At 36.0% G+C, this 20005-nt stretch overlaps 2 protein-coding genes across 7 annotated transcripts in view; both read right to left on the bottom strand.

The window, feature by feature from the left end:
- The window catches only part of clip2 (CAP-GLY domain containing linker protein 2), a 51841-nt gene extending 47691 nt beyond the window's left edge, over positions 1-4150 (bottom strand). For 4 of the 6 annotated variants that reach the window (XM_084113209.1, XM_084113210.1, XM_084113211.1 and 1 more), the window contains exons 1-2: positions 3749-3890; positions 2883-3106 (exon numbers count right to left, since the gene is read on the bottom strand). In XM_084113209.1, the coding sequence (XP_083969335.1) occupies positions 2883-2997 (115 nt within the window). In that variant the 5' untranslated portion in view covers positions 2998-3106; positions 3749-3890. Of the gene's footprint in view, positions 1-2882; positions 3107-3748 lie in introns of all 6 variants that reach the window. The other 2 variants (XM_084113214.1, XM_084113212.1) reach the window with 2 other exon arrangements.
- A 967-nt stretch (positions 4151-5117) lies between these two features.
- The window catches only part of rasa4 (RAS p21 protein activator 4), a 42848-nt gene continuing 27960 nt past the window's right edge, over positions 5118-20005 (bottom strand). Inside the window, exons 9-21 of the mRNA XM_084114830.1 lie at positions 18713-18830; positions 18038-18191; positions 17808-17872; positions 16050-16162; positions 15763-15955; positions 14003-14140; positions 13574-13718; positions 13131-13303; positions 11878-12015; positions 11554-11689; positions 9425-9545; positions 9141-9199; positions 5118-7294 (exon numbers count right to left, since the gene is read on the bottom strand). Of these exons, the coding sequence (XP_083970956.1) occupies positions 7167-7294; positions 9141-9199; positions 9425-9545; positions 11554-11689; positions 11878-12015; positions 13131-13303; positions 13574-13718; positions 14003-14140; positions 15763-15955; positions 16050-16162; positions 17808-17872; positions 18038-18191; positions 18713-18830 (1681 nt within the window). The 3' untranslated portion in view covers positions 5118-7166. The remainder of the gene's footprint in view (positions 7295-9140; positions 9200-9424; positions 9546-11553; positions 11690-11877; positions 12016-13130; positions 13304-13573; positions 13719-14002; positions 14141-15762; positions 15956-16049; positions 16163-17807; positions 17873-18037; positions 18192-18712; positions 18831-20005) is intronic.

Here is a 20005-nt window from a genome sequence, read left to right as displayed (position 1 = left end):
CACAGGACCTTTCATTCATGTCATCCACAATATTGAAATAAGTCAAAGTAGGTGATAATGGGTTCAAGTTAAATACACACACAGCTCATACAAAGCAATACAGATGGTCAAAGATTTCTGCATGAAAGTGTTTTTATGAAACCTCGCTAAAAAAAGTATTAGCTGAAATTCTTTGAAGTGCATTCTTGGAGTCACATTTTTGTCACAAGCACACACTCTTCTTCTTTGGTCTCCGAGAACAGCCAGAGAAATACGATCAATGCTAGTGCATTTCACTCGTATCACAGACGGGTAGTGTTAAACCACAGGACACAACACATTATTAACATGGTATGAATTTAAAAATAGACAGATTACCACGTTTCACCTACACAATTATAAATATCATGAGCTGTTTTTGTTAAATGTACAATACATGCTGTTCGTACAGATCAAAACGCTGACGTACGTTTTACGTAAAATGGCTTTTTAAACTTGTCTTTAGGAATTCTTTATTTGAGCAGCAGCACAACTCCTGATTTTCACTGCACTTCCTGTATGTGTGTGTGTTTTACAAACAAAGCATTCCAGTCTGCTTGAACCATGGCACTCTTCTGGGTGACACACAAACTAATGTAAATAACATGGCCTGGTCTCGTCGTGGCTGGATGTGAGGTCGGCCACATCACTGAGGCAGGGATTAGCTCACTGTGATTTATGTAACTAATGTCTGTGTCACCAGTATCAACGCATGTCATCTGACTCGAAAGATAATTAAGCACACTAATCACCATAAACCACAACTCAGATCAAACTGTCAAGAATGAAAGTGATACACCCATTGATCTTCTCAAATGGTCTACCGTTTGTATAAAGCTCACATATAGTTGAAGAGTAATCAAATTATGCTACACTACAGTTCAAAAGATTGAGGTCAAGATTTTTTTATGATTTTAAATAGGGATGTACCGATAGGATTTTTTTCCCCGATACCAATATCGATTTTAACAAACAACTATTGGCCGATTCCGATATTTGTTACTTACTCTCTTATTTGAACTTTTGTCATTAAAATAGATGTTGTGAAAAAAAATATCTTAAAATATCTAAATAATTAAAATAGTGTTTGTTTGTTTTTATCATGTTTTGAATGAGCAAAGCTCAAAAGTGCATGCATTAAGGTATCCTAGTTAGTTTATCGCAGCATCATGAAATAAATTCCTATAGAACATGGAATGTTCCATTTAACATTCAACAGGCATACATAAATACAACAGAACAAAAATGTATATGAAATAAGCAGTGCTTTTAAGGTAGGTTTAAAAGTAGTTTTCAGGTACATAAATAAAGTGATCAAATGTAAAAATATATTCTTGATAGTATAAATTAAATATAAATGAATCCTTGTTAAAGTTACAAAAGTTGTTGGCTCAGGTTAAGAGTAGTGAGCGATTATTTGGACTTTCGTTGACTGATTAACTTTAAAACATACAGCAGCACAGCAGGTATATTAGGCTGCTGTCACTTTAAGAGCAGCACGGATCCAATTTACTGATACACAAGCGTTTTATTTCACAACTGTTTATGCTCATTTAAGACGTAACTAACTATGTTTACAAGGATACTCGCCAAGACGGGCATTTTGATATAATTTTGTGTGAATTAGAAGATGAAAGAACTCAAAATCAGTATTTGCGCGCTGTCTAAAACACGTTTTTCCATGTGCATGCACTTTGGATTTGTGAGCACACAAAAAGTCTCTTAAAATTGAGTTATCTATTGTGTCTTCTTGCACTTGAATATTTAAATTTGCAAGGTTTAAAAACATGAGCTAAGGATAAACTTTCGTGACGATGCGGCACTGGCCCGATAGGAACCATAGTTCTGTCGATTGTCCTGTGGTTTGTGAAAACCACAATATATTTTTTAGGCTTTTTTGATGAATGGTAAGTTTAAAAACAGCATTTATTTGAAATAATTTTTGCAACATATGTCCTTACTATCACTTTTGATCAAAGTGATTGATCAATTGATCAATTTTTTGAATGGTAGTGTAGACAGCAGCAAAAATGCACTTCAGCTTCTCTGGTTCAATTTCAGACAAAAAAAATCTAAATTTCAATCACACCACTGCAAATCCACCAACGGTACTTGTGACGGTACTACAATACAGCAATGGTATCAGATAATAAAATAATGGTATTTTGATATCTACTGTTGTAGTGAATGATACCCATGCTCATATACCATGGTATTCCACATAAACATGTCTAAAATGTCTAAAAATCATGGTAGTATTTTAATGGTAACAAGCCGGAATCTGCAAACATATAATTCAGGAGAAAGTGACACCGATCTCTGCAGAAGTTCACTTACTTGAATAATTTAATTAATTATTTAGGCATACACTTAGCTTTGTTTAATGCATTTTATCATGCTCAAATCCAACCCCTCCCCCATTCATACAAATTAAATAAAAATCAATGGAGAACAGTGTTGATATTAACTATAACTAAAACTATTAAAGTCATTTTCAGTAACTGAAATAAAAGCTGAAATAAAATAAAATATAAATATTAGATCAAACTTAAAATAAAAAATAAAAAAATTACTTAAGAAATTTGGCTTTGGCAAATAATTACAAACACTTAAACTGAAATAAAAATGAATTAAAGCTAAATAGAAATAGTAAAAAAAAATAGAAATGACAACACTAAAACTAACAAAATTATATAAAAATATAATAATAAAAGCTAATTCAAAATATCAATAAATACTATAATAGTACATAAATAATGCTAACACTGGTGCAGAAATGACTGAAGATTCTGTCTGGTCCTAGTGACGGGTAATATGATGAGACATAACATTGCTCGTAGAGGGACTAAAAGAAGCTGACTTACTGTCTTTCTGAGCCGCAGGACTGGTTGATGGGCCAGCAGTTGTTCGTCCCACTGGACTGGAGTGTTTAGGACCCCTGCCAGGGATCTTCAAGCCACTGGACTTCAGCATGTTCATTATGTCCACTGGAGAAACTTTAAGTTTCGCAGCTTATTAAGGGTTTTCTTTATAATCGAGGCACTAAATGTGAGGATGGCGGATATCCTTCTCCATTCTACCTGTGGGACTGAAAACAACCATCATGAGCATTCAACACGAACAGTGAGGCTAAGGGAAATACACAGATCCTATTGACTGGGCGCAATTTGCTAAATGAATGGCCTTGCATGGCCCATGTCAGTTCATTAAGAGGATACTAGCTGAGCCACAGCATCAATAATGTGATGCTTCAGGGTAAAGGAGGACACACACACACACAAAAAAAAACACATTTTATTGTTTGAATGAAGCTGTAACAATGTAATCGACACTGACAGACTGTAAACGCGTTGTTTTCGCTAATGCAATATTTCCTATGTGATAAATCAGTAATCTAGCAAGGTCACTCTAGCATATCTGTGAAATGAAACCCATTATCCAGTGAGGTCGGCAGTTTCGACATGCTGTCACCACAGCTGCCTTCCAAACCCCAAATTAACTCCGTTAAAAGCTCAGTACGTGAATTCCACTTTAAAACAGAGATTAATACAGCATTAACCGTATAATGTATCCTAAAAGAGACGGAAGTTTATTGTGCTAGCTCATTTCTGCGCCGTAGACTCTGCTGCTCTATTGTTTTGGCTCTTCACTGCGGCGCGCTCGCGACCCTCTTCACACGCCCCTGTCAAGCAACACAAATGCGACCCGTTCTCACAAACAGCACTATTACCTTATGAAGTCCAAATCCTGTGAATTAAAATGAAGTCGGTGCAGGCGAACTTCAGATCAATCTGTGCAGGGAATCAGGGATGGCTCAGTCGGCTTCCCGGCATTTGTCAGCGTCTGCCACTCCCTTCGCTCCGCTCTCTCTCTCTTTCTCTCTCTCTCTCCCACACGGATGCGAAAAATATGGATGCTGAGCTAAAGCTGGCAGTGGAAGTGGGACAGGATGCGAGGTTCACAGGCACTGGCACATTTTAGGAAAGCTCTTTTACACAAATGCCGAGAAATTTCCTGAAAGTGTGTCAGTGGTGAGCAAATGGTTCTTGAATAGAATAGATGAGGCTCATTAAGCAGGAGGGGTGAAAGCCTTCAGGCGGGGGGCCGTTTAGAGATGTCCGATTCGCGAATCGTTCATTTGAGTCGAATCTTTTCAATGAATTGGTTGAACAAAACCGGTATTTTCGGATTTTTTTTCCGGATTCGACTGATGAGCGAAATAAATTATACTAGCGATCACACTGGAAATATGTTTACGACTTGGCTGTATGAGTTTTTTTTAACACAAATGCGAACCAGGGCTGGTTTAAATAAATAAATAAAACAAAATGTAATTACAACGAGCACAAATAAAGACATGTAAATGATATAGAGTTGTTTAATGTAAATTCTATTTAAGTTGTCACCATGTTTTTATAAACTGAATCTTGGCTGCAGCAAATTCCGGAAACTCAAAAAAAAAAAAAAAAAAAAAAAAAAAAACAAGTCCAGCTGCTGTGGAATTTATGCATTTCCGGTCATGAATTAAATGAATGAATAAAGACCAAAACTGCCCACAACACAGGCACATTATATTGAGGCACATTTATGTTAAATAGGCCTATTACATGTGCTGTTTTATGATTATTATTATTTTATTGCAAGAAAAGAAACTACACTGCATTGAAATACAATAACATAAAAGGAAAAGGGAGAAAGAAAAAACATAACCTCAATCAGTAAAAAAAATATAATACAAATCTAAAAAAGGAGAAATCTCAGCAAGAAAGACATCATATCAAAAATATATATTTTATTTATTTTGCAACCCTGAAATGAAAAAAAAAGTCTAAATAGCCTACATTTAAATAGCTACAGTTAAAAGTATTCGTGTGGTAGATAAAAACTATTAACATTAAAATTATAAAAACTTTTCTTTTTCTTTTTTTTACATTTGAAAGACGAAAGAGTCCCACAGATATTCCTCAATGTTAAAAGGATATATTTACATGCATTAAGCACACTTTTATACAAAGCAACTTACAAAAGAGGAACAAAAGCAATTTGTCAAAGAACGTAAAACAGAGAGAAAGAAGGCGAGAGATATTGTATTTTAATATTCATGCCGTTTTTATTGATTGCTGCATGAACACACTTCCACAAACATGTTGTTGATCACGAGGAAAATAAAACCTGCTTAATTGGCTTTAAAATAGGTGAGGAAATGGTCAGAAAAGAAGAACAAGATGAAGATCCAGCAATATTACTGTATAACCAACTCCATTTCAGGAGGGAAAAAAAATCATCATTATTAAATTCCTCATAATCAAATATTCTTGCATGCTATTCAAAATAAGCATCATCTCTGATAAACAACAGAACACAGAGCTCAGCTGTACTATAAATTCCTCCAACCAGTCCCTCCTCTTTAGCATGTGTAATAATAGTGCCTGTCTTTAATAGTACAGAAGGGAGTGAAACGCAATAATGTGTTTCCATCAAAAGCAAACACAGGGAGAGGAAAACAGACTGAGAGAGGTGGAGAAAGAAAGAGAAAATAACAGAGCGCTGGTCATGTTTCAAACGGCTGCTGAAGGGAAATGGGAAGCACATTCTTTCTTAAACATAAGGCACCACTTTAACTCATTATACGCTGTAAATGCAAAATTCTCAAAACATCAGTCTCAAACTAATAACAAGAATGAGAAATGAATAATACATGAATGCACAACTGAATTAATAAATGCAAATAATAATAATGTGATCCAAATGTTTAAGTAAATAATATACTCAATTCATAATTTACAATACATTGCCCAAATACTTGTCACCTGACTTGATCACATGCCCAGTGATTATATTAAATCATTTTTCATATACCATATAAAAACAATTCCAGTTGTATTTCCTAAACACGGAGTATTCAAAGCCATAAACACTTTCTTCCATGGAACACAAAAGAGATATTTTGCAGAATGCGCAAGACTTAAATTTATTAACACAGTTATGTGACTTAATGCAACTGGGCAGCATGAACAATATCAGCTTTTGTTTTCTGTGCAAGAAAGAAAATCATACAGGTTTCAAGCAATATGAAGGTGAGTGAATGAAGACACAGAATTGTGAATTTACTTACTACATCGTTGATTGTTAAGTCAAACAATTAAATAACAATTAAAGTCTGAACTTACATTATGCATTGTGTTTGCTAGAGATTTGTGTAGTGCACATAATTAAATACGACTGGAGAAGAATTTGAAACACCATCCAATAGAGAAGTTCATGATAATCTTCTAAAACTAGTTCCAACAGTCTTGTATTTACAAGCACTGCTATACTGTGACCATGGGCTGAATTCAGCTTTCGAATAAGTAACACTGTATTGCCACCTAGTGGAGAATTACTATCGCCATATTTTAAGAAGAAAAACTTTTCTTTTTTTCATAATAAAAAACACTATGAACACGTTTTTGTGTTACACTGTTTCTGTGAAATGCACAATGCATACTTGTTTAGGGTACATATCATAAAAAGACAGAACATCAATACATCCAAAACATGACACATGATACGAACAAGGCATTGAGACAGCAGGAATGGCAGTGTTGTATGGCATTTAGATCCAAGAATAAACTATTTCTCCCCTATAGATTAAAAAACAATATTAAAAACAATCATCTTTAAAATCTATAAACATTTTAATAAAATTGATTTAATGTAAAAATTTTACAAAGGAAGAGCTGACGTGCATAAAATTAAATTGAAGAAGAATGGTGATTAATACCATTACAAAGGAAAATCAAAGTTAAAGCAAATATAGCATGTCTGAATGCATGTAAAACCTGCAGAAATGCCAACAAGACACTGTTTTTGAGTTACCAACCTACTGGAATCATTGCAGTGAGTTAAAACTATGCAGAAATTCAGCTTACCTTAATACCAAACACACACCACGACTATCCTTAATAAAGGGATTGTGATCACAGCCCTCTAAATATCCATCTATGCACCAAAAATCGGTTCAAAAGTTCAAGAACACGTGAACTAATCCAACTTACTGCTCTTTTTTAGATTTCTTGTCTATGTGTCAAATTCTGAATCCTGCGTTAATGCGCTCAGTGACTGAATGCACTGTGAATTACGAAATGCAAATCAAAAAGTCCTATTGTTTACGTTTGTAATTCCAAGAAAAAGTTTTTATTCTTCAGTCTTTCCTCTTCCTCCACCGCGGCATGTGCATCATGTAGGTCTTGGAGAATACTGAAGAGATTTGATAGTCCATCTGCTTTCTTCTGCTCTGTAAGATCAATGTATTGATATCAGGAGAACAAATGGTTCATTAAATGGAAATTACTGTTGTTTATATATTAATATAGTATTTTTCTCAAATTTCATTTTAGGTTTTAAAGTCCCCCTGTAGTCAATAAATGTATCCTTTAAAACTCATGACATATTTAAAAAAAAAAATTCCTTGAAAAATATTTCTTCGTGCCTTAAAATAGCTTGAATTTAACTCTACACCCTTGCCTCATTTAGTATAGGCGGATCTATGAATATGCAGATTAGCCCCGCCTCCACTCACTCACACCAGCTCAGAGATGGTGATTGACGTGATTGGTTACAAGGTAGTTTGTGACGTCAGAAACACCAGCGATTTCAAACCGCAGTTTTGAGACTGTCTTTGGTTCACAGCAGTTTTACAGAGAAAATACTCTGCAATGGTGTAAACTTGTGAATTTTGACATGGTTTGTCTTAAAGCATATTAAAAACACCACATAGGCATATAAACAACATTAAAATCTTGATTTTCACCACAGGGAGACTTTAATACTTTCATTATGTGCTTTTGTCATACTTCATTTTTTTTATCATTTTTAACATTTCTATTTAGCTTTATTTCAGTTTGAATAATTTTAGCAATGCAATGTGTTAGTAATAATAATTGCCACATAATAATTCACATTTCACAAAAACAATTAACATAGAGACACAAATAAACCTATATTACCAAAAAATATGAACTATGCTCGTAATAGGCACATTTTTATAACATCACATTAAGCAAAAATGTATCATTAAGTCCCATAGGTAAAAGAGTTTGAAGAGGTTCAATCCAGGAAAGCAATTCATGATTTATTTGTGGGGATTATTATTAATAACAGATGATTGTACTCTATGTTTAAATGTGCTTGCACTTGACTGAAATGTTGCTCATTAAAGTATTTTTGTAGTGGAGGATTTATACATTTTTATTTTATATTGCAATTTCATCCAACACACATACAATTGGTGTGCATGGCACTATATAGGAGTACTCCAACTTAAAGTGTCCCTATTATACGTTTTCGAGATATTACCTTTTATGTAGTGTGTTATATAGCTGTTTGTGAATGTAAAAGGTCTGCAAAGTTTCGAGGATCAAAGTGCACCACAAATAAAGTTGTTGTCTCCCAAAAGAAAGAACCGATTCTGAACTGCCTGAAACGAGTCATCAGTAATTCCAGTCTTACTTCCTGCTCGAACCTACATAGGTTTGTAACAAATGTCAGTCTATGGTCTTCATTGGCTGCCGATGAACAACGTCTACTTTGACCCTCAAATACTGTAGTTGTAGCTGAAGCCTGGATAATTTGCTGTGAAAAGAAATCCACTTAGCATGCACTTCCAAAGGATGAGGACTTGTGCTCAAATTTATACGGTAAAACTGAAGCCATCATTACTGTTCATATCACTGTGTATTCAAGTTCAGAGGAAGCCTCTGGAGCTGAAATTCAGATATGGTAACTGCTGTTTCATTTCCAACACATGCTGAAAGCGGTAGACCAATCACAACAGACTGGGTCATCTGACCAATCAGAGCAGAGTAGGCTCTCGGAAGGGGCGGGTTTAGAGAGACTGAATTCTTCATCTAACTTTTTCAGACACTGCGAGAAAAGAGGTGATGCTGCAATGTGTTTTTTTGACATTGGATGCATGTAAACCCATTGTAGGAGACCTCCAAGACAAAATTAGGAAACTTTAAAATAGCATAATATGGGCACTTTAAGTTTTTCATCTAATATTTATAGTTAATGATAACACTGCTGAAAGAAAAGCAGGAAGGGACATGCCACCGAGGTGTCCGGCAGGCTTGATAACTTACCTCTTACAGAATCTGCCTCCTGAACTCCCTGCTGCTCTCTCAACTTAAAATATTTATCTCTGCAAAAAAGTACAAAACATCACTTATTGATGGCCTGGACCTATAGATAATTTGCATGGATTTTACACAAATTTAGAAGTTATTACCAAGCTGACATGTATGTTGAACAGCTTTGTATAATTTAATTCTATTTGAATTATTATTGTATAGAATTATGTGCTTGAATCAATCATTTCAGCTGTCATAATTAAATGCACAGGCCCGTTATGTTAATGCCACATTACCGCATGGCATGCTGGACACTACTGAGATGTTGGTAGATGAGCTGAGCCTCCAGGTCTGGGTCCAGTGGGTCATACCACTCCTGCAGAGTTACTCCATGTCTGGTTTTATCACAGCCTTGGTCTATGAACAAAGAGTTCATCAGTGCAGTTTAGTAAGATTCTTTTTTTTTTATATACTTTTATTTTGCAAGGATGCATTACATTGATCAAAAGTGACTGTAAAGACATTTAAAATAAGTCTATAATTGTCACGTAGCAGTGGAAATTAATAAAGAGAGCAGCGAAAGGGATCCTTAAAACAGCAGTTTAACTGAATAGCTCACAAGAATCAACAGGAGAAACAAAAGACAGCATAACAGCTTGCATTAACACAAGAACAATAACCGACAAACCAAGAAAGGCCAACACAGCACTTATGGGTCCTTCTCAAACAGAAGGCTGCATCCATTTTGAGGACCAGTCCTTTTGAGGCTTCTTAGGCTAGAATCCTCCTCAGCAATGAACACTAGAATGAGACAGTCTACTCTAGTAAGTGCGCATGGCGACGTCACATGTTCGTCGCCATGGTCACGGCATGAAAATACTATTTAAACTTAATTTTGAAAAAAATACTTTGTATTAAAGAGCTTTATATTAACGACAACCGTCTGTGTTCTCCCAGTGGCTTACATTATTGTCAGTTTAGTGCTAAGTGATTAATTTACACCAAAGCAAAAGATAACACGTATGCCATCATCTCCGCAAACATTATTTTTGTCTTACATTTCATAATGAACTCAGGCGAGCTCAGTGACGACTCGTTTTTTTCTGACAGTTCTTCTTTTTCATGAATTGTAATGTGTGCAAAGGATTGTGGGTGATTGAAGGACGAGAAGGCTACGCTCGATGCATCCTTCAGAATGAGCTGAATGAAGGACACGAAACGAAGGCTGATTTCCAAGGATCTACAGCCTTACTAAAGGTATGTTTACACGACAACGATATGCTTAAAACAGAGAAGTTTTTCCTTTGAGGTTTCTGCGTACAGACGGCACCATTGTCAAAACGATCCCCATTCACACGGATCCGCGAAAACAACTAAAAACACTGTATTCTGCTGCCAGGCCATTAGATGGCGATGAAACACTATACACTGAACATGTAATACGCACGTGCATGACTCATGTTTTTTTTTTGTTTACACGGAGACCGTTTTTTAAAAACCCGTTTTCAAAAGTTTGCATTTTTTAGCCAGCCTAAATGCTGTTGTCGTGTAAATGAACCGCCAAAACGCATAAAAAGTTTTACATTTTTAGTTGAAAACAGTATTGTGTAAAGAGCCCCTGAGATGCAGCCTTCTGTTTGAGAAGCACCCTATATATACAAGAAACTAAACAAGAAACAGGTGGCAAGCATAATCAGTAGCCATGGAAACTAACAAGACAATCAGAAAGCAAGGGAAATAATGAGACCGAAATTTAAACCCAAGAAACTAGAGGTGTGTTCAACTTGAAGTAGCGCTGCACAGACTGATCTTTGTATGACATCAAAGTACCGCAAGAGCGATTTGAAAGCATACAGAGCCGACTGCTCTCTAATTGTTCTCACGGTACTTTAATGTCATACACATATCGGTCTGTGCACACCTTAGAATTCAGAAACAACGTGATGAATAAAACAACATAAACCTTAAGTCATTTATAATCTTAAGATTTCTATTTCAAATAAATCCTGTTCTTTTAAACTTTTTATTCATCAGAGAATCCTGAATGTCATGGTTTTTACAAAAATATTAAGCAGCACAACCATTTTCAACATTGAAATTAAAAATAGGAAATGTTTTGTTGAGCAGCAAATCAGCATATTAGAATGATTTCTGAAGGATCACGTGACTCTGAAGACTGGAGTAATGATGCTGAAAATTCAGCTTTGCCATCACAGGAACAAATAGCATTTCAAAGTATATTCAAATAGAAAACAGTTATTTTAAATTGTAATATTATTTCACAATATTACTGTTTTCCTACTTTATTTTTGATCAAATAAATGCAGCCTTAGTGAGCATAAGAGACTTCTTTCAAAAACTTCTTATCAACCCCAAACAGATCACAAGCCTGGCTTGCTTGTACATCATCTAATATTTGTAATACCTGATTTCTCCTTCTGATGGCAGCAGCTCCATCTGTCTGCTTTATAGATGCCAGGATGATAGCAACTCATAGTGTTTGTGTTGTGACTGCAGGCTTTCCTCAATGCTGACAGCCAGTGATTCAACTCATTTACACTCTACAGTCACACAGAGAGACAAAGAGTCAAAGAGTATAAAACAATGAAACAATGAGACATCAAATAACCCATTTTGAGGTTTTTCAGGGCCCATTCTTACAATCTCACAAACAACAAACACATATTTGAGTCAGTGTCTATGAATAGCCACATTCACATTTTATTTGTGAATCCAGTGCAATACTAACTTTGCAGTCGAGGTACAGGGTTTCCTGCTGGCCCGAGTCTTCGCTTGAGATAATCTGCATGACGTTGGCATTACCGAAGCACTTCTCCTCCACCTTCTCTACCGCCCGGATCTTTGGCAGCGAAATAGACGAGCTCTTCTACAGATTCAGAAACCAGAGCCTGCTTAAAATATCTTATATGCTGTATATATGGGTGTTTCTATAGACTTTTTTTGGCACTTTTACAAAATAAGCTTATAATTCATTTAAATCATGACATTAGCTATGTTTCTGTCCACCTATTTTTGCATTTTGGGATATCGCATATATAATGCTGGAATGAAACGCTAAGATGCGCATTAATTATAAAGATGAGCATTAAAAAACGTATGCACTCAACCGAGACGGACAATTTTTTTATCCGATAAGAAGACATGCGATGGAAACACAAATCCCTCAAAGCGCAACAAAAACCTCATGTGACTTTGCCTCAACAGTGGATGTGATCACATGGGACAGCATCTGACCCACAAGGCTATGTATCTGCACAGACCGATCTGAGGCCGGATCAACCCTGAAGGACTTGAGACCCTGGGGTTAAATCCCTGTCCAGACTATAAAACCTGAAGACTTTGTGTGTGGAGGACGCAACACTCCTAGTTGAGTGGGCCCTAACTCTTAGAGGTGAATCGTTGAAAAGCGTTCTTGAAGGAACTCCAGCACTGAACCAACAGGAAGAAGAATCTCCATTTTAGGGAATAAAGCTTCCTTGTAGTAGGGGCTCTATAATTCACATATAAACATTGATCAGCGAACACAAACAGAAGCTCAACCAAACCTGCTTGACACATGAGAACGTAACACATGAGAATGAACCTCATTGGTTCTTGCGAAAGCTCAAACGTGCTGGATAAACACACAAAAATGAACCTCATTGGTTCTCAAACGTCAAACAAACATGCTTGAGCTTCTGTTTACCACAACGGATGTGTGAGTTGATGAATGTTTATGTGTGAATACAAGACTAAATTAAATCTGTTTATCATATAAAGCAATTGAGTCTTCAGAAAATTTGGACTAAACCACTCAATTCATATCGATAAGTTTTACGATCTCTTTATGAACTTTTTGAAGCATCAAAGTGGTAGTTGCGTAGTTGTCAATGGAGGGACAGAAAGCTCTCGGATTTAATCAAAAAGACCTTCATTTGTGTTCTGAAGATGAACAAATGTCTTACGGGTTTGGGTGAGTAATTAACGACAGAATTTACCTACCTTAGAGTGTTGCGTCCGCGAGTAGGACAGAGTGTCTTTACTGAGCGTGACATAGTACTTCTTAAAGGGTGATGTCATGGGCATACACTTGTCCTTAGTCCTGTGGAGTAAGAGAAAGCCTTCTTTCTCCATAGTGCCACACTGTAGGCTCATTCGTGTCTGAAGCGCAAGATCTGTTTTAAATATAAAGCAAAGAGAGAGAGAGCAAGACAAGTGAATAAAATTAGGGTCTTGGCTGTCTGCTCCATCTCTTAAGGGTCTGTTCATTTTTGGGTGAATTACACGATTAAACCTGCTGCTTCAACAAGAAAATTAAAAAGGATTAAAAAAATGGAGATGAATTATCAAAAGATTGATCAGATATGACAGGTATGAATGAGTGTCCAGCCATGCATGGGGATCCACTCAATTTTTCATCTAATGACTAATTTAGAGCAGCTCACCCTCTGACTCGTGGCAGTTGACCAGTTTTGTGATGAAGTCTTTGAGCTGGGTGATGCCTTGCTGTATGGCGGGCTGCAGACAGACCATCCATGGCTCTTTAGAGCAACATGCAAGAGTGTCCATATTCCCAATGGTTTGCACGGCCTGAGGAAACACACGAGGTAGTCACAATGACGAAAGAGGGATTATGTTAACCATAATTAGGTCTATGAATGTATGCAGGTCATAATCCACGACTATACTGTGACCTAAATAGTTAATGTTATTGTGACAGTGAGTGCAAAACCTTATTCTCAATTAACTGAAAGGATCTGAGCTTGATTTGTGTTACGTTAAAGACATGTAACAGCTGGACAATGATACCATGTCTTTTCAGTTGATATGTTACTAGTATTCACAACAATGGTTTCCTTGAAAACTGGTCATACTTTGGCAAGTAGCAGGAGTGTGCGGCTCGTACGGGCATCAGCATGTTTCTCACGCAGGTGAAATAATTTTGGAGACATGATGGCAGGTGAGATGAACCGCAGACACAGGAAGCTGGTCACAGCAATGAACTTCACCTTCTGAGGAAAAATATACAACCAGGTGATAAAAAAAAACTATGATCTAAATGTTGTAATTTTAACCTAATTAAAAGTATGTGTGATCATTTGTCAAATTGTTAAATTTAATTAATAAATGATATTAGAATATTAAGACACTAGGTACTAGGGCTGATACCAATCAAATGAAACCAGTATCCTACAAAATCCATCTTTGAATGCATGAAATAATACTTCAATTACAATTTCATAAATGTTACGAGAATAATGTTTTAAATATAAAATTTTGAAAATAAAAAATTGAAATGATGGAAAAAATGAAATTATACTTAAATATGAAACTAAAACCATCAGTAGGTGGCGGCAAGTCGCTGTCTTAATGAGTGAGTCATTAGCTGTGTCTCATTTTGAAGGCTGCGTCCCATTTGTTGGCCGCATACGTCATCAAGGAAGTCTCATTTCCGAAAAGTAACCATTATAAAATTGACCGTTATTCCTTGTGAAGTGTAAATTGTCATTTCTTTATGACTTTGGAATATACTTTACTGAAATGAGGCAGCCTCTATGACTTATGCGGCCAACAAATGCGACCTCCGGAGGACACAGCCTTTGAAATAAGACACAGCAGTTGAATAATTTTTTCAACTGATTTGTTCAAATTGGCTGATTCATTCAGGAATGAAGCAAGTGCATGTCTTTATGAGTGAGTCATTGCATTATTCACTCAACCAATTTGTTCAAATTGGCTGATTCATTCAGAAATGAAGCAAGTGCCTGTCTTTATGAGTGAGTCATTGAATTATTCACTCAACCGATTTGTTCAAATTGGCTGATTCATTCAGGAATGAAGCAAGTGCATGTCTTTATGAGTGAGTCATTGCATTATTCACTCAACCAATTTGTTCAAATTGGCTGATTCATTCAGAAATGAAGCAAGTGCCTGTCTTTATGAGTGAGTCATTGAATTATTCACTCAACCGATTTGTTCAAATTGGCTGATTCATTCAGGAATGAAGCAAGTGCATATCTTTATGAGTGAGTCATGGAATTATTCACTCAACCGATGCGCATTCATTCAGCACTGCTGTTTGTGGCTAAATTCACTTATTTCCAAACCAGTATGCCTTTTTTGTATGTGGAATGCAAAAGAGGATATTTTGAACTCTTTTGAATAAAAGTCAATGGGGTCTAAAACAACACCGGACACCGCTGACTTTTATTGTATGGATACAAAACAGAGACATTTGTTTTTAAAAAAATCAGCTTTTTTGTTCTGCAGATGCAAGAAAGTCATAGTCATACAGGTCTGGAATGACATAAGGTTGAGCAAATGATGACAGTATTTTTATGTTTGGGTGAACTATCCCTTTAATGTCTAATTTTAAAAGGGTCCAAAATAGTCCACCATTGAGTCTGCGTGATATTCTAAAGTTTGAACCTGTCCTTCCTGTCCTTGTAAGCCTATGGGATTTTTTTGGACATTTTTTATTTTTACCAGGCAAAAATGGGATGGTATAACAGATGAAAACTGGACATAATTACATTTGTAGTTAACTGTTGGGACACTAGGACACACCTTGTGAATCCAGAATGTCCCGGAATGACCCTTTAAATAATGTTTATGAAAAATGAATATCACTGACCCGGTACTCTGGGTCAGGGAAGCGTTTCTGCACTCTGAGGTAGAGTTGATGGAAAGCCTGGCAGATGAGCAGTGGGCAGTAGGAGGCCGACTGCAGGATGGAGGTGAGCAGCTCAGACAGGTATGACTGCAGGAGGCTGGAGCTCTGCTGAATAATATCAGACTCAGTCTGCTGACGGTGCAAACCTGCACACCTGTAATACCAGAAGACCCAAGAAAAATTCTGAGAAATTGACTTTTTGAACCATAAAAATGTCAAACGTAACCCATGAGTCATAGTTGTCTTACCCTGCCTCTTTCAGTTCTACTTTACTGGGGTCCAGTTCTACATATTTCTTTTCTTCAAATATTCGGTTTATTATGGGGCCCAGAAGCCTGTGCAGATATTGCATGCCAGCCACCTGCAGAGAGAAAAATGAAGACAAAAGTCTAAGGTGCCTTTGTGTAATATTGCACATAATCAAATCATGAAAACTGGAATAAAATATAATAAAACAGCAGGAGGTTTAAGCTGGTTAAATTTAACAATAAAGTTAAATTGAACAATAAATCCAAATTAAGCCCGTTTTTTATTTCTCAATGCATGCTCCTGGTCTTGATTCTGGTCTTGAATATTTATTCATCAATGTGTTTATGTGTGTCTTTGCAATCTTTTCTCTAAATCTAAGATGGTCCCTTTCTGTCTAAGTGGGCAGTTCTTGGCTAGAATAAATAATGAGGATCAAACTTTATGCTGCAAGTCAAAGGTCTGGCTTTCATATTCACTTTAAATTAGTTCAAAGATTTCTGTACAACACAATCAGGGTGACCAGACTTCCTTGTTTTCCGGGAACAGTCTCGGTTTTTGCCATATAACAGGGCCTGAATAGGGTGTGGGACTGTTTTGCACACACTTTTAAATGCAGTAATTTCCACATACACATCTTAACTTCAAGAGTGATAGTACACCTTTAAAAAAAAGAAAAATAATAATTACAATTGCAACAATTACATTTGCAGAAAGCCCAAACTTTATGCTCAAAATGAACGTAAAATACAAAATAATGAGCCTAATTTGGGATACAGAAACATAATTTTGAAAAAAGTTGAAAAAAGTTGTATTTGTCATATCTTCTCATATTTATTTTGTTTTACTTTTGTAATTTGTTTCTGTAAAGTCATAATTTTGTTATAATAAAATACTGTTTTGCAATGGTTTCTATTAACTGTTTTTCATAGTGTGATTTTGGTGAATTTAATTGTATTAAAACCAGTTAGGGTCATTATGTGCCAAAAACATCTTAATAGTTATTAATTATAATAATAGTGTTCTGCATTTCCCGTGCCCAAGTGTTTGATCTGTTTTTGTTGGCTCTAATCCTTCTATGGTGGTTTGTTAGATTTGCTCAGTTCTGTTTTCGTAGTTTACTAGTTCCCATGCTTTGTATATTTCAGTCATTATTATAATTATTATTTAAATGTATATATGAATTTGGATCCTCTCTCCTTAGAGTTCACCCCAGCTTTACAGCATATGGAAAAGTATATTAAATTTATTTTTATTTATTTTTAATTCAATTTTTTATGTTGTAACGGTTTGCTGGTGTGACTGTAGTAATGCACACGTCTATAGGGAAAAAAACAGGAAAAACTCTTGATTACAATATAACTCGGAAAAAACGCAGGAGAACTCAGGAATCATGAAAGAAAACAACCACATAATAGAAATACGAGACTGGACAAAGAACTGAGAGGAACTAAGGGCTTAAATACACAGTGTGGTTAACAGAACTAACAACAGTCGTGTGGAAACTAATGATATGGAAACAAACTAGCAGAACAAATTCAGGCAAACCATAACAGGGAACAGAGTAAAAACTAAACCAGAACAGAACAAAATGAACCAAACATAGTCCTGACAAATTCTTCTCTAATAAATGTTTGAATTAATGAATAATAACAAGTGAGATTTCAATTATATTTTGACCACTGAACTAGGAAATGCCCCTAGTTTCCATTTCAGAAATCAGGTCACCTTAACACATGTATATTAATAAGTATATTTACCTTCAAAAATGATTCCATAGACTTGGATGCTAATGAATTACTGCGGAACAGTGTGTTGGGTTCAGCTGAAGGATAACAACAACAACATCATACCATCAATAGGCATCACAGTGCACATAAGATGTAGAAAGGTTTTTGCTAATACAGGTGTTACCAAAATAATTACCAGATACATATATATATATATACACACACATATATTTGTGTGTATATGTTTCTTATTTGCTTACTAGTCTTATCCAGTTCCAGTTTGAACAGAACATCCAAGAACTCCTTGACAAGCCCTTGACCCAAAAACAGCTTCACCAGATTATTAGCTACTTCCTGTCTGCTCTCAGCTGTAGTGGTCTCATCAATCAGCATGATGAAATCAGGCCAGTTCCCCTACAATTAACACAGCCATTTCAGTCAAATGAGGTTATGCCTAAATGAGCTTTAAATATATACAACACTGTGAGCTAAAACAATAGCCCGTTTATCATAGTGAACATGCTTTATTGTTTGTTTTAATTTGCAACATCATTTTACTCAAAATAGAATATTCTGTCATAATTTATTCACCCTCTTGTTTATACCCTGTATGACTTTGGAACACAAAACATATGGAAAAGAGAACATTTTACAGAATATTATCAGACTGGTTTGAAACAACACACTGTAAGGATGAGTAAATGATGTGAGAATTTTTTTAGGTGACCTGCCTCTTTAACATTTGCAGGCACGAGTAAAGTATCCATCACATGCATACAAATGTGATCAGATAACAACGAGTGCTGCATTTCGCAATCCATACACCGAATTATGTCTTGTTATCTTGTTATGAGGAATATGCCATGTGAATTCAAGAGATAATGCACAGGCATATTCCCTGAGATAAGGCTCAGTCCAAATGGCATCAGACTCACGTTGAGCTGAGAGCCGACCGACTGGCTGAGTAGCTCTGTGAGTGGCTTGTAATGGCTGGATGGCAACACAACCTCGTCTCGAAGCCGTAGCTGAAGCCGCAGAGAACCCAGAGTTCCTCTAGGAAAGAATAAGAGAAACGCAATAATACTATATTAGGTTACTGACATACTGTAAATCTCCTCCTTTTTCCAATTAAAATGTGATTTTAATGAAAATTTTGAAAAATAGCCATAACCTGTAGTTTCACATAAGAAAACATTACTCATAAGGAAGAAAACACAGTGAAACCTTTCCAGGAAGTAAAGCACAGCATGGGAGACAAACAATATTAGGCAGAATGACTCCATTAAGGACCCTGCTCTGTTCAGCGATACGTAAAAAGACAAACAGTAAATGTTATTACTGTAAATGTGGGTGGCTGTGTTTTCTAACTCTGTCATGATGGAACAGAAAATAAGGACACCTTTGGCAACCCATCTGAAAAACACAATATTGAGGCAAGCATTTAGAGACAATTTGGCTTCAGAAATGGATGAAGTAAAAATGGCTCTCGGCTACAGCTGTACAATCTATACAAGCTCTGCTCGCAAACCCTACTGTTCACGTAGGCAGTATCCGACTGGTCAGAAACTCGTAAAGCAGAATAACTACACAAATAAAACAATCCACAGTTTTATTTATACACAACTCAACTGATTTCAATAGACTTTTACATATTTTACATATTACATACTAATATTAGGTAGCAGTTAAATATTCAGTTTAATTAATACATTTAATTAATTTTGGAGTAATATTAATATATTTGGTTCATGAGAACTGTTTTAGCATGTTAGGCAGGTGGAACTGGGGGAGGTGGGGGAGTTCAGAGGAACTCTGAACCAGCAGGACCAGCTTACAGCGAACACTGAACCAGACTTTTTTATAAATTGAGCGTGCCATCTCATTGGCTGAGAATCAGCAGAGGCCAATCAGCTTGTGCCGTGTAATAAATGATTGCTAGCAGATTGCATTTAAAGAACGGCATAGTTTCATGAAATATTTTATGAATACTTTTATTAATGCGTTTAATTAAACAATTTTACTAACAGTATTCATGTTGCAATAAAGTGGATAATAAGCTTGTCTCATTCACAACCTTGGATTTATTTTTCTACAGAGAAGTGCATTCTGGGATTCACTTCTCCATGAAGGATACATATATGATGCTGTGTTAGAATATGGCCAAAATATGTTATCTTAGAAAATGGCATAATTAAAGGTATAGTTTTTGGGTGAACTATCTTTCTAAG

This window comes from Abramis brama (genome assembly GCF_963993115.1).
Source record: "Abramis brama genome assembly, chromosome: 5".
In the NCBI taxonomy this organism is placed as follows: domain Eukaryota; kingdom Metazoa; phylum Chordata; class Actinopteri; order Cypriniformes; family Leuciscidae; genus Abramis; species Abramis brama.
This window is presented reverse-complemented; position numbering and strand designations above follow the sequence as displayed.